The 15,394-nt window shown below is 36.7% G+C and overlaps 1 protein-coding gene across 5 annotated transcripts in view; it reads left to right on the forward strand.

Moving 5' to 3' along the window:
* SWT1 (SWT1 RNA endoribonuclease homolog) overlaps positions 1-15,394 on the forward strand; it is a 143,266-nt gene that overhangs the window by 63,764 nt on the left and 64,108 nt on the right. For all 5 annotated transcript variants that reach the window (XR_006356270.1, XM_044000692.1, XM_044000691.1 and 2 more), the window contains exon 16: positions 8,934-9,065. Coding sequence is in view for 4 of the 5 variants with exons in the window: in XM_044000692.1 (XP_043856627.1) it covers positions 8,934-9,065 (132 nt within the window). In the remaining variant the exon portion in view is untranslated. The remainder of the gene's footprint in view (positions 1-8,933; positions 9,066-15,394) is intronic.

Here is a 15,394-nt window from a genome sequence, read left to right on the forward strand (position 1 = left end):
TGGAACCCTTTTGTACCATTGCATTGGTGAGAAGAATATAGTCCATCACAGTAGGTCAACACACACAAATTGATCTTCTAAAGTGCTCATCTGATTTTATCACCCCCAACCCCCTTTCAAGTTAATTACATTGGTTCTCTGTTTCAGATATAAAATCCTCTAAAACCTGCTTTTTTACCTTTTTATTATCTTACCTTTTCAGTCTCCTTATACTTTACACCCTGCCACATACTCTGAGACCTAGTAACATTGGCTTCTGTGCTACTTTGGGCATTTTCACTGGCTGTTTTCTATGCATGGAATGCTCTCACTCCTCATCTCTGTCTCCTAGCTTTCCTGACTTTCTTCAAGCCTCAAATCAAGTCCTACCTTATGCAAGGCTTTCCCAGTTCCCCTTAATTCTAGTGCCTTCCTTTTGTGGATTATTTCCAATTTCTTTAGTATCATATTTATATATAGTTGCATGCTGTCTTCCTCATTAGACTGTGACCCTTTTGAGAACAAGAGTTGTCTTTTGCCTTTCTTTGTATCTCCAGGGCTTAGCAAATGCTTAATAAATCCTGGGTGACTGAATTTCCTATGAATAATTTTCTCTCTCAACATAACATATATGTATATACAGATAAATGTAATTCAAAGTAGAATAAGTTAATAAGAGCAATATCAAGGGCTTTGAAATCAGAGGAGGGAGAAATTACTTCTAGTCTGGAGCATTCAGGGGAGGCTTCATGGAGGGAAGTTGTATTTGGGTGCATCTACCCTTGAAAAATGGGTGGGATGTCAAAAGGAAGGGTAGCAGTAAAAATCATGGCAAGGAATGCAATGGATTTTTGCTCCCAGAAGTAATAAAGAGGCAAATATGTGTATGCATATATATGGAGAAGAAAGGTAACGAACTACTGGATTGTAGTTCAGTTTTTCTGGAATATAGAATGTGTGGATTTACGTCAGATATGGTTAGAATAGCAAGTTGGAGACAGATTATAGTTGTCCTTAAAGGCTAGTGTCAGGAATTGTTTTTTTCTTTTAAAGAAATAATGAGTTATTGAAGTCTATATCTATGTAAAATATGTATCTGTATATTTGATGAAAGAGTGAAATGGTCAGATCTGTTACTTTTGGAAGGTTATTTTGGCAGCTATGTGAAAGGTACATTGAACATTGGGCGTTACTGGGGGCAGACTAAGCAAGCGGTGATGAGATTTTGTGGTAGGATAGTGGCTATTTGAGTGGAGAGATGTAAGTGGTGCTGTGAGATGAAATCCACATTACTTGGAAACTGATAGTGAGTGAGGGAGAGGGAAAAGTCAAAAATTATTCTGAAATTTTAAATTTGAGTAACTGGGAAGATCATGATACCATCGAAAGAAAATGGAAAAAGAACTAGCTTAGTGAGGAAGATGATTTATTCAGTTTTCAATATGTTGAGTTTAAGATATAAGCTTATTTACCATCCTTGGCTGGAGATCCCCATTGGGCAGTTGACTATGTGAGACTAGAGTTAAGAATTGTTGGGGCTAAGCCCAATTAAAAAAAAAAATCAGTTGATCAATTTTTGTTTTTTTTTTGTTTTGTTTTTTTAGGATGTCGGTTTTTAATAGAGCTTAACCTTTAAAAATTGTTTTTTAGTTTTCAATAATATAAATATTTAAGCAGTTTTCTATCTAGCACTATTGTTTTCTGTTGTATCTTCGTATTCTGAGCAACTTTAGTTCAGTCCTAAATAATATGTACCAGGTGGTAACTTGGTATTTTATTCCTTAGCAAAGAGGATGTTTATATAGCAAGGTATTTTAAACTTTAGCAGGGATTTTCTTATACTAGTTAGGTATCTGTTATTTCAGGATAAGGATATGCATTAGTGTTTCTCTTGCCCTGCCACTGACCTATTAAAAATAACTATTCAGTGTAATTAGATTGTGATAAAGGTAGTTTTCTCATTTTCCTTTTTTCCACCATGTAGTAAATAATATATTTTACCCATCTTGTTACTATTTTCTTTTGTGTATAATTTAAAAATTTTTCCTAGACTCATGCAGTTGGAAGAGGTGCCAGAAGATATAGTCCAGTCTTCACTAGTACAGGACTGTTCTCTGTATTATCCCCTAAAATTGTTCATCCTACTTCCACTCGAAGACCTCCAATGTTTGGGCTGCCTCTAGAAGTAATTAGTTCTCTTTGTACTTTTCGGACCACTTTAATATGAGGCAGATATTTGCCTTTCCAACTTCTATCTATTGCTCCTAGCTACTTGAAATAATATAGCATTTTAGAGTTGGAACTCAGCTAGGTCCTGCAGTCTAACCCATACTGGAACAGAAATCTCCTTATACATGACTAGTGGTCAAACAACATTTTTTTGAAGACTTGTGGTGAGTGGAAACCCACTCAGTGTCTTCTAGGGCTGTTCCATCCTACTTTAAGAAAAGTTTTCTTACATGAAGCCTAAATTTGCTTCTTTGTACCTTAAAACAGTGCTCTCAGTTTTAGTGTCTGGGACCAAGTGGAACGTGTATAATCAATCTCTCTTCCACAGGATAGCTTTTTAAATAGTTGAAAAAAAAGCCAACAGTTGATATAGTTATATATCTGGAACCATTCAATACATATGCCCATTCTTTCTTTAGCGATGGATAGCTTTTGCCTTATAAGTTGATATGTGTGATTATATTACTAGCTTAGTCATTCACAATTACTCTTTGAACAATATTACTGTTATTATATACAACATTCTCTTGGTTCTGCTTTTTTCACTTTGCATTATTTCATGCAAGTCTTTCCGTATTTTTTTTTTAAATCAACCAGCTCATCATTTTTTGTAGCACAATAGTATTCCACCACAATCCTATACTACAACGTATTCATCTATTTCCTAATTAATAGAATCCTCTCAATTTTTAATTCTTTGCCATCACAAAGGTAGCTGCTATAAATATTTTAGAACACATAAGGTCTTTTCCTTTCCTGATCACTTTGGGAAAGAGAACTAATAGTGGTATTTCTGGGTTGAGGGTATATTCCAAATTGCTCTTCAGAGTGGTTGGAAGAGTTCACAATTCCACCAACAGTGTATTAGTTTCCCAGTTTTCCCACATTCCCTCCAGCATTTATTATTTTCCTTTTCTGTTAAATTAGCCAATCTGATAAATTGAGGTGGTACCTCAGAGTTGTTTTAATTTGCATTTCTCTAATTAATAATAATTTAGAGCATTTTTGTATAACTATATAGCTTTGATTTCTTATTAAAACTGCCTGTTCTTGTCCTTTGACCAGTTATCAGTTGGAGAATGGCTTATATTCTTATAAATCTGACCAAGTTCTCTATTTGAGATATGAGATGTTTATCTGAGAAACTGGCTATACAATTTTCCCCCTTAGTTTTCTGCTTTCCTTCTAACCTTGGCTATGTTGATGTTATTTATACAATTAAAAAGAATTAAATGTAATCAAAATTATTCATTTTGTATCTCACAGTGCTCTCGATGTCTTGTTTATTCATAAATTCTTCTCATTCATAAATCTGAGAGGTATTATGTTCCATGGTCCTCAGATTTATTTATGACATCTCCCTTTATGTCTATGTCAACCAAACCAAGTTTGGTGTTATACCAAACCTTACCTGATCTTCCCAATTCCTAGTGCCCTTTCTTCTTTGTTACCTTGTATTTATTTTTATTTTTTCCTATTTATACTTAGATTTATATGTGCTATTTTTCCCAGAGCTTAAATTTTGCTGGAGAATCCAGGCTCTCCTCTGTGCCATGATGAGGTATCAGATTAAGACTTCGACTTTCCTGGAGATCCAACTGAGTAACCTTAACAAAATCGAAATAAGATTTGTCAGATGTGAGCCATTGTTGGTGAAACCAGTCTTGTTCTTAGTAATAACTGTTTCCTTGGGTTTAAAATCTCTGTTGCCCTTACTTTACTAGTATATAAAATGTAGAGATTGGACTGGATGATATTGTAGGTCCTTCTAACTCAAAAATCCATGACTCCAAAGTATCCCTTTTGTAATAGTTTCTAGAATGTTGTCAGGAATCTGTATCAGGTTGACTGGTCTTTAGACCGAAAAGAGTCTGCCTGCTATCCTGATTTGAAAATTGGGACATTGGAAAACCCACATCCTGGGCACCTCTCATATTCTAAGAGTTATCAAAGATCAGAATAGTTATTCAGATATTTTGTAGTATTCTAGTTTGTAGCTTATGTGTGCTTAGTGTCTTACACTCTTTGAGGGGGCATCTAGGTAATCTCTTGCTATTTCTTTATATTGGCTTTTAATTACTTGGCTTTTCCTCTGTCCTTCTCCAGTCTGAAGGTCATTTATTTATTTTGATTTATAATCTTCCCCTTCAGCTGTCCCCCACCCCCCTGCAATGAACCAAGAGTGAAAGAAAAAGAAAAAAGGGAAAAAAGAAGGAAGAATACAAAGAGAAAGAAAGACTTCATAATAAATGTACATTGTTTAATAAGACAAATCCCCACATTGGTCATGCCAGATAATATATGCCCATTCTTCATTTTAAATTCATCAGCTTTGTGGCAGGAGGCAAGTGTCTTGTTTTGCCTTTAGTCTTTTGGGCTTGTAGTTTATCACTGCATTGATCAGAGTTCTGAAGTCTTTCAAAGTTATTTTTCAATATAATGTTGTCATTGTATTAATTATTCTTCTAGTTCTTCTCACTACTTTCTATTGTCAGTTCATAAAGGTCTTCCTGATTCCTCTGAAACTGTCCATTTCATCATTTCTTATAGCACAGTGATATTTTATTACATTTTTGTGCCATAATTTATTTTAGCCATTCCTCTACACCTTTAGTTTCCAGTTTTGGGATACTATGTAAAGAGCTGCTTTGAATATTTTTCTATAAATAGGTCTTTTTCTTTCTTTGATTTATTTGGGAATATAAGCCTACGAGTATAGCTGGGTCAGAGGGTATGTGTATATAGTTTGGCAACTTCCTGAACATTGTTCCAAACTACTTTCCGGAATGAACTAATTTTTTAGTTTGATCAAGTCAAAGCTTTACCAACGGTGTACTGATGTATCTGTTTTCTACAACCTCTACAACATTTGTCATTTTCTTCTATCATTTTTATCCGTCTGATGGGTATGAGGTGTAATCTCAAAGTAGCTTTAATTTGCATTTCTTTAACTACTAGAGATTTAGAGAATTTTTTCATGTTCGTCAGTAACTTGGATTTCATTTGAAAACTGTATGTTCATATCCTTTGATGATTTATTGAAGAATCTTATAAATTTGAAAGTTTCTTATATATCTTAAATACAAGGCCTTTATCACAGAAACTTGATGCAGAGAAAATATTTTCCCCATTTTTTTCTCCTTTAATTTTAGCTGCATCAGATTTGTTTTTGTAAAAACTTTAAACATTTTATATAATCAGTATTATCCATTTTATCATGTATGGTGCTCTATGAACTCTCCCTATCCATAGATCTGAAAAATAGTTTCTTCCTTCCTCTTCTAATTTGTTTTTGATGTGACCTCTTGTATCTGTGGCATGTATTGATTTGGAGTTTATCTTGCAGTGTGTTATGAGCTGCTGGTCTAAGCCTAATTTAAACCAGATTACTGTATAGTTTTCCTAGAAATTTTTGTTAAATAATGTATCATTCCCCCAGTAACTGAAGCCTTTGAATCCATCAAACACTATGATACTGATTTATTTGCTTCTTCATGTTATATATCTAGTCTACCTCAGTGGTTTTTAACCAGCACCAATTAAAAAAATTTTTTTTTAAAATTATTACTACTTTGTAGTATAGTTTGAGATCTAATACTGAAAGTCTTCCTTATTTATTGTTTTTCCCCCATAATTACTTTTGAGATTCTTTTGTTCTTCCACATGAATTTTATTATTTTTTTCTAGTTTTATAAAATATTCTGTTGGAAGTATGATTTGTACAATACTGAATAAATAAGTTAATTTAGATATTTTCATTATAATGACTCTAGCAATTAATGTTCTTCCAGTTATTAGGTCTGTATTTCTACAAAGTATGTTTTATAGTTGGATTCATATAGTTCTTGGGTGTATCTAGATAAACTCCATTTTCTATAGTTATAGGTTTTCAAAACTCTTGATTGACAACAATAAGAAAGTTCTTAGCACCCATTTCACACTTCATTTTAAACCTTAGAATTATTGACATTCTTATTGTATTCTGTATTTTATATTCTCTCCATTACTCTCCCTCTCACATTTTTTACATGCTATTACAAGTTGGATAATTGAGTGCTCAAGGCATCCCTATCAGTCTCTTTAGTCTCTTTTCTTTCTCATCAGAAAATTTGTGTTTTAGTAATTTATTCTTGAAGCCATCCTTTACATATCAAGCCAACTTTTGCTATAGAATTTTAGGCAATAAGATCCTGCTTACCTCTCCCTTGAAATCTTTGAAACCTGTTCTCTCAAAGTCTACAGTATTTCCTTATCTTTTATAAGCTCTAAATGGCAGGGTCACTTTACTGTTCTTGTACCTTTTGAAGAATGAAATTATAATAAAGAAACTACAGTAATTTATTAGCAGTCTGCCTTTACTGCTTCCCCACCTACTCACTTCTCAGTTCTTTGCAATTTGGCTTCCAACCTCACCATTCTAATGAAACCAAGCTTACCAATGATCTCTTAACTACTGAATCCAGTTTTTCTTAGTCCTCAATTCCCTGCACCTCTCTGTTGATCAGTATCTGCTGAATAATCTTTTTTGGGGGGTGGGAGGGGCTTCTTTGACACTTTACTCTGTTTTTCTATTTTCTGGTTAGCCCTTTTCATTTTTTTTTTGGTGGTGGTAGTTGTTGTGGTGGTTGTTTTGCTGGTTCATTGTCTCCTGCTTCCTTTAGGTTAATTTCCCTTAAGGTTCTGGCCTGGCCCTGGGCCCTATTCTCATTTTACTCTTAGGGATCTCTTCAGCTTTCATAGGTTGAACTCTCATATTTATGTAAATGACTCAAATCTAGCCACCCCAGTCTCCCTTTTGAACTCAGCTTTTCCATCACAAAATGCCTTTTGGACATATTTCTCTAGATGTGCCATTTGCATCTTGAACTCGACATGTCCAAAATGGATCTCATCCTTTTTCACTCTAAATTTACTTTTTTATGAATTCTCTTGTTTCTGTGTAGGTCACTATTCATCATTCCAGCTATCCAGGTTAATAATCTTGGAGTTATTCTGTGCTCCCTCTTCTCCCTTTCAATACTCAGTGGGCAAGTGTTGTCAGTTATGCTTCTGCAACTTCTGTCTTCTGGATTATCCTTCTAATTGGCACTAGACTTATTGGATAACTTGCTCAAATGAGATAATATATGTGAAGAAAGCTCTTTGTGAATGTTAAAGTGCTATATTAATGTCATCTCCTGCCACTATTACTTTTGATTGCACCAGAGATATCTACTTGGCCTTGTTTTGTTTCTTATTAATGACTTAGATAAAGGCATGTTCACCAGATTTACAGATGAAGCAATGCTAAGGAAGGGATAGCTAGTGATGACAGAGTTGGGATCCAAAAAGATCTTGACAGACTAGAGCATCCGGCTGAGTTTAATAAGGTAAAATTCAATAAAGATCGATCTAAATTCTCCCATTTGCATTCAGAAAAACAACTTTGCAAGTATCAGACTGGGTTGGGAGAAGGCGTGGATAGACAGCAATCTATATGAAAAAGATATGGGAAAGGCAGCTAGGTGGCGCAGTGAATAAAGCACCAGCCCTGGATTCAGGAGGACCTGAGTACAAATCTGCCCTCAAACACTTGACACTAGCAGTGTGACCTTGGGCAAGTCACTTAACCCTCATTGTCCTGCCCCTAAAAAGCCAAAATGAAAAAGATCTGGGGATTTTTTGAATTGCATATTCAGCATGAACCAGATGTGTGATGTGGCTTGCAGTTTGGGGCATCTGATCAGGGCATGTAGAGGTGACAATTGTGTACTATTTTGAGGTCAGACTTTATCTTCCGTGTGTGTTTGGTTCTGGCCACCACGGTTCAAGGACATTAACAAACTGGATGGTGAGTGGACCTTAAGTCTATGTCATATAAAGGTTGATTGAAGAAATTTGTAATGTTTCCCTTGGAGAGGAGAAGATAGAAAGAAGTGGGGCATCATAGATATATTCAAATATCTAAAGGGCTATCATGTGGAAAAGGGATCAGATCTTTCTGTTTGGCTCCATGGTGCAGAATCTGCAGTAGAGAGGCCAGGCTTGATACCAGAAAGAACTTGCCAACACTTAGAGCTGTCCAAAAGTAGAATGGACTTAATGGTGAAGTGGTGGTTCCCTTTATTGTTGGTTTGCCTAACCTTGGATTCATGAATTTAAAAAAATATATATATTTTGACAACTATATTTCAGTATAATCAGTTTCCTCTGTAATACTAAGTATTTTATTTTATACATTTAAAATCATTATTCTGAGTAGGGGCCCTTGGGCTTTACCATAATGCCAAAGGGTCCAGGACACAACAAAGCTAAGAACTCTTGTTCTATTAGATGTCTGTAGGCAGAGACTGTATGAGCTCCTGTTGTGTGTGTATGGTGTAGGAGGAGTTCCTCTTGGGTATGAGTTAGATTAGATTGGGCCTCTGGGATCTTTTCTCATCTCTCTTATTCTATGGTTGTGAATGACCCTTTCTTGCTCCATTTGCCATAGGTTCTCTGTGGAAACAACAGAATTTGTATGTTACCTGGGCTTTGCATGGCTTCTCATTTACCCTTTCTATGTACTCATCAGCCCTAAGTTTTATACACTATCCTTCATTTCTAGCTTAGGTAGTAAGTACTGTGTGAGATAGAGGAATAAACCTTAGTCAGTTTTTTATATATGCTACAAACATATAATACATAAAATTGTAATAAATGTACATAAATGTGTAACGTGAATCTTTCCTCTTTTCTTATCTTAGCACGGATGTTTTCCAGAGTTTGGATTCCAGTAATACATTGAGTCCTCCAAAGATTGCATCATTTGAAGAGGCCTTCGTGTATCTACAGAAATTGATGGCAGCTGTGAAAGATGTTCTTGCTGGAATTCAGAGGTAGTTGAGTGCTAAATTCCTTTTAACATTGAACTGCCATCTGTACAGTGATTGCCACATTTTAGAATTGATATTTGTGTGAATGGTTTTTTTTTTTTTAATTTTGAGGTGTTGTTAATATAGAATAACTAATTGAAAAAATAATGTTATATCCTCTGATTGAACTGGTGGAGACTCATTTTGGTGCAACATAAATAACATCTGTGAACCACCTAGGGCATACAAAGATAAAATAAAACACTGTTGTCGCCCGTCGCGCGCACCCAACCCCCCCCCCCCCCCCCCCCCCCGCCAAAAGTTTCTTCAGGGTTAGGACTTTTACACTTTTGTGTTTGTATCTCAATACCTAACCTTGTTTCTTACATAAACAGGTACTTAAAAACTGCTTATTGATTGATTGAGAAGAGAGTTTCAGGAAAGAGAGGCTAATCAATTATTTCAAATGCTGTGGAGAATTCAGAAAATAAGGACTTAGAATAAGGCCATTGGAGTTAATGATCATGATGACATTTCAAGCTTTTCATAGTATGACCAGTTCCTAACTTTCTAGACTTCTTACTTGTTTCCCCATCTCTCACCTTCATGCTAGAATGAATTCCTTGTTCATCACTACTTGGAATCCCAGGTTTTCTTTAAAACTCGGCTCAAGAACCATCTTCTACATGTAACCTTTCCTGATTCCTCTCCTCTCCCCCCAAATCAGCTTAGTATCATCTTCCCCCCAAACTACATCATATTCATTTTGTGTATTTTCTATAAATATTTAAGTATACGTGCGTGTATGAATATATGTATATGTGTGTATGTATAACACACATATATCTTCCCTGTAAGAATGTAAGCTTGCTACTGAATGCCTGATAATCTGTCTTAATATTCTTGGTGCCTGCTACATGGGTAATAGGTCTTGTATTGTTTTTCAGTTGATTGACAGTCGTGACCATTTTGAAATAACACTTGGTAGGATTAGAAGCTAGATTGCAAGTGGTTCAATGATAAGTTGGACGTGGTTAGGACATTGGCATTCTTTGGGGGAATATAGTAGTGAAAAGGAGAATGACAGCATGATAGGTCAAGAGGTAACTATGAGAAAGATTTTTAGGATACAATAGGCAAGGGTGTTTGTAGCAGAGGGAAGAAGCCATTGGATGCTAGGAGATTGAATATTCAGAAGAGAGAGGAAATAACTGAGTGAGTGGAAGTCCCTTTTAGTTCTATGATCTGTAGTTTTTATAAAATCAGAAAGAGATGGTCAAGAGTACAGGCACATGGGTTAGCCCAAGGAAAGACGAAATGCTTCTTCCCCAGGCAAAAGTGCATAAGATAGTAGGTAAAGTACAGCATTTTTGAGTGAAGAAGAAGGAAGTTGAGGAACTTAAAGTCTAATGACTTCAGTCTCCCCACTAAATTTAGAGGTAAAATCATCTGAAGATATTGAAGGCAAATGGTGATTTTTTTTTTTTAAGCATTGAGAATGGAGAACATTATCTCCGGCAAGAGTTGAATACCAGGATCTCTCTGAGGATTTAGTTGGGAGTACCTAGGTGGTACAGTGGATAGAGCACCTGGCCTGGAGTCAGGAAGACCTGAGTTCAAATCTGACCTCAGACACACACTTACTAGCTCTGTGACCCTGGGCAAATCACTCAAAACCCTGTTTGCCTCAGTTTTCTCATCTGTAAAATAAGCTGGAAAAGGAAATGGCAAACCACTTCAGTATTTTTGCTAAGAAAACCCCAAATGGGCTCCCAAGGAGTTGGACACAACTGAAAAAGTGCCTGAACAACAAAAGGACTGGACGGTTTTATGACTCATTGGCAGCACTCATTGAATCATAGAATTTCAGGATTGTAAGGAACCTCAGGTCCTTTAGTCCAAGCAGTTAGTCGGTTATTTATTAAGCACCTACTAAATGCCAGGCACTATACTAAACCTTGTGGGCTCACAGAAAGGAAAAAAACAGCCCTTTATCTGAATTAGCTTGAGAGAACCTGCTGTGTATTGGGAAGGTGGTCCAGGTGTGCTTGAAGACCCTTAGTTAAGAGGAACCTGCTATTTCCAAAGAAGCCATCCCACCTCACTTTTCAGTGGGTCTGTTTGATGCACCAAGTCTAAATCGCTACCTCTGGAGCTTCCACCCTCGGCTCTTATTTCTATCTTCTGACCCTAAGAAGAGCAAATCAAATGCTTCTTCCATATGACAGACAACTTGTATATGTGAAGACAGCTGTAATGCATCTAGGCTCAATTTCCACTATTGTCACATGCCATGAAAGCCTTTTTTGCAAAAGGAATCTGCTCACTGGTCAGCTTATATGGTAATCAGTCAACATAGGAGCACCTACTATGGGCCTGGCACTGGGAGAGGTGCTGGGAACACAAGTGCAATTACATTCAGTGTCCTAAAATATGATACTCAACTGAGAGCCATCTCCATCCTACTATATATTGACTTTCCCATTGCAGCCTAAGATCTTATTTGCTCTTGAGTACTACATCACATTGTTGTCTCTCATTGAACTTTCATTCAACCAAAACTCCCATGTCTTTTTCAAAGGAACCTCTCTCTAGTCATTACTCCCCTTGCATGTTAGGCATGTTAAGATGGATTTTTAAAAAAACAGCCATCCCTAATAAATTTCATCTGAGTGTTTGGCCCAACATCTTAGCTTGTGGAAATCTTTTAAAATCTTGGCTCTGATATAATATATTGTCTGTTCTGTCTTATTTTGTGTCCTCTGCATGTTTGATAAGCATTTCATCTATACATTGATCCAAATCACAGTGGAGATTTTAAACAGTGCCAAAAGTACAGTTCCCTGGAACTCTTCACTGCAGACAGACCTCCTTCCTAGTTGGCAGCACACACCTATTTAGTTTCCAGTTCTTGGCTATAACAAAAAGAACTGTTAAAAATATTGTTGTACATATGGGACCTTTTCTTCTTTTTTTCATCTCTTTGGGGTTTAGGCAAAGTGTTGGTAATACTGGGTCAAAGGCTAGTAGATGTTAACAGCTTGCTCTCTTAGAACAATGCACACAAGACACTTTTCTGTTTAGTCCACATTTTCTCTTTCACTTTAAGACATTTCTCTATCACTTTAAACATTCTCAATCACTTTAAGACATTAAAACACTTTCTCTATCACTTTAGCAATTTAACAAAACAGAAGATAAAATCCTAATTTGTAGCATTTGACAATTTCTATTGTAAATTCTCATACTTGCAAAATTGACCAGAGAAGTGTAATTCCAAACTGCTTTCCTGAAATGGTTAGACAAATCCACAGCTTCATTAACAGTGCTTTAGTAGGCCTGTCCTCCCACAATCTCCCCAATAATTGTAATTTTCTTGTTCTTTTTTTGGTCAATTTTCAAAGCTGATAGGTATGAATTAGAACCTCAGAATTGCTTTAATTTGAATTTTTCTAAATACATGTGCTTTGGAGCATTTTTTCTTATGGTTTCTGATAGCTTGATTTTCTTCTTTTGAAAATTGCCGGTTCATTTTCCTTGCCCTTTTTTTTTGGGGGGTGGGGGGGAGGTTAGATTTGCCTAGTGGTGAAAGAGGGTACTACATTGACTTTTTCTTCAGTATTTATTTTTTTAATATTTCCTTAGCTATTTATTTGCTATGTTATTTGTTATGAAATTTATTTGTTAACTAAAATACTTTTAAGCATAATGCAATTTTATTTTCTCCACTTATCTCTTATTATTTCTGTTTTTACTTTTGTCTGAAATGATGATCGTTTTGATTTTTTAAATTTCACTTGAACTATAATAGATTTTGTTTTAACCTTATTTTAATTATGTGTAAATTTCTTATTTCAGATGACTTTCTTGTAGATAACATTGTTGAATTTTGCTTTTTAGTTCTTTTTCCTATCCTCTTAACATTTTATGAGCGAGGTCATCCCATTTGTATTCAAGGTTATGGTTATTTGTTTTGTTTTTGTTTTTTGGCAGAGCAGTGAGAGTTAAGTGACTTGCCTAAGGTGATGCAGCTAGTAAGTGTCAAGTGTCTGAGGCTGGATTTGAACTCAGGTCCTTCTGAATCCAGGGCTGGTGCTTTATCCACTGTGTCACCCACCTGCCCAGGTTATGGTTATTAATTGTGTGTTTCCCTCCATTCTGTCCCTTTAACCACCAAACCACTATTTAATGAGGTATTCAGACCATGTTTACTTCATTCTACCCTTCACTCTCTAGATTAATCTATGTGTTTTTGCCCTGCCCCATTCACCCCCCTTACCTCCACATTCCAACTATTTTCTTCAGTTGAAGCAGTATCTTGCTTCATCACTTGCTTCTCAAGATACTTCTATTTGTGTCCACTGGGCTTGGTGTAGTTGCTGGCACATACTATATGCCCAGTAAATACTTTATCTCTCTCGTACTTTACCTTCTTTTTGCATTCCACATTTTTCAGTACATAGAAAAAGTGCAAGAAAAGGAGTTCGCTCAGTACTAGTCATTTATCATTTAAGTATTCACTTTTATTCTGATGCGTCTTTCTATTGCCCGGCCCCCATTGTAGGTTTTTAAATTCTTTTTTCCTCTTAATTATCCCATATACCCCAGCCTCTGATGCTGGAGTTTCTTTTACTTATGACTACACACTTACCTATCCTGCACACACAACATTTTTTGTGGGGGGGGGGGCAGTGAGGGTTAAGTGACTTGCCCAGGGTCACATAGCTAGTAAGTGTCAAGTGTCTGAAGCTGGTTTTGAACTCAGGTCCTCCTGAATCCAGGGCTGGTGCTTTATCCACTGCGCCACCTAGCTGCCCCAAATCTATTTTCCAATGTGTTATTTTCTTCAGTATTTTTTGTGCTTTCTTTACCAACCTGTTAGTTATTTTTCATGTTTTTCTTGCATTACTTTCATTTTTTTCCCAATTTTTTCTCTGCCTTTCTCATTTGATTTTTTTTTGGGGGGTGAGGCAATTGGGGTTAAGTTGACTTGTTCAGGGTCACATAGCTAGTAAGTGTCAAGTGCCTAAGGCTGGATTTGAACTCAGGTCCTCCTGAATCCAGGTCCAGTGCTCTATCCACTGCGCCACCTAGCTGCCCCCTCATTTGATTTTTAAAATCCACTTTGAATTCTTCCATGAATTCTTTTTGGACTTAAAACCAATTCACAATTTTCTTTGAGACTTTGGAATATAGCTGTTTTGACTTTGTTGTCTTTTTTGTGAGTTTGTGTCTTGACCTTCTCAGTCAGCATAGGATCTTTTTATGGTCAAGCTCCTTTATTTTATTATTTTTTTTAATTGTGTGCTCATTTTCCCAGCCTATTTCTTGGCTTTTAACTTTATGTTAAAATTGGCCTCTGCTGGGACTGGGGGTTGTGGGGCACTGTCCCAGGCTTCAGTCTTGCTGTTGTTTTGGGAGCTAATTCTGGGCTTCTATAAGTTTTCAGTTCTTCCGAGGTGGTAAGATCTAAATAGAGGTGTCATCACTGCTCTCCTTGCCGTTCCTCTACTCTTAGTGACTACAAACATTCTTTTCCATCGTGGAACTGTGAGCAGAATCCCCACTCTCCTATGGCTGCGTGTTCTAGTGGGCTGGTATTCTTCCTTGCCTGGGACTGCAACACAGAATTGTGTATGGCCAGTGCAACAGAATCCTGCATTCAAAGCCAGCAGAGGTTGCCCTGTAATCTCCTTCTGACTAGTTGTCCAACTCTCTTACTCTCTGTTTGATGAGAAGCCACTATGGCTGGTTCAGTTGTCCCCAAGGCCTACTCTAGCTTGCCAGGGTGCAGTCTGTGCCGGACTGTGTTACACTATCACCCTAGCGAGACAGACCTTTCCTGCCAACCTTCTAAGTTATCTTTGGCTGGAAAGTTGTTCCCCCCCCCCCCCCAACTTTTGTTAGTTCTGCTGCTTCAGAATTCATTTTTAGGCGTTATTTTAAAGTTGTTTGGAGGGAACTTTGGGAGAGCTCAGGTGAGTACTTGCCTTTACTTTATTGTCATCATTTATTTTTTTCAAGATAGTTTTCTCCTTGTGGCCAGGATGTTCCTTTATCTGAGCTTGTGGAGTTATTTTTTCTGGATTTATCCCTTAGCTTCTCTTGGTTCATCATCTTTCTTCATTATATTATATGGTTTTTTTTCTGTTTGCTCAGATCTTTAGCCTACATTTCGGGATTGGCACTCTACGTCTGGGTAAGACACTGCTACCTCCTGTTTTCTTGGATGGTGTGGGCAGGCTGTGCTTGGGTCAGAATACTTGGACTAAGAGTGGACCCCACATTCCATAGGAGTTGCTGGGTTTTGGCTTATTTGCCCTGAGGCTTGGCTTAGGTTTTGGTGTTTGCTC

Source organism: Dromiciops gliroides, chromosome 4 (genome assembly GCF_019393635.1).
Source record: "Dromiciops gliroides isolate mDroGli1 chromosome 4, mDroGli1.pri, whole genome shotgun sequence".
Classification (NCBI taxonomy): domain Eukaryota; kingdom Metazoa; phylum Chordata; class Mammalia; order Microbiotheria; family Microbiotheriidae; genus Dromiciops; species Dromiciops gliroides.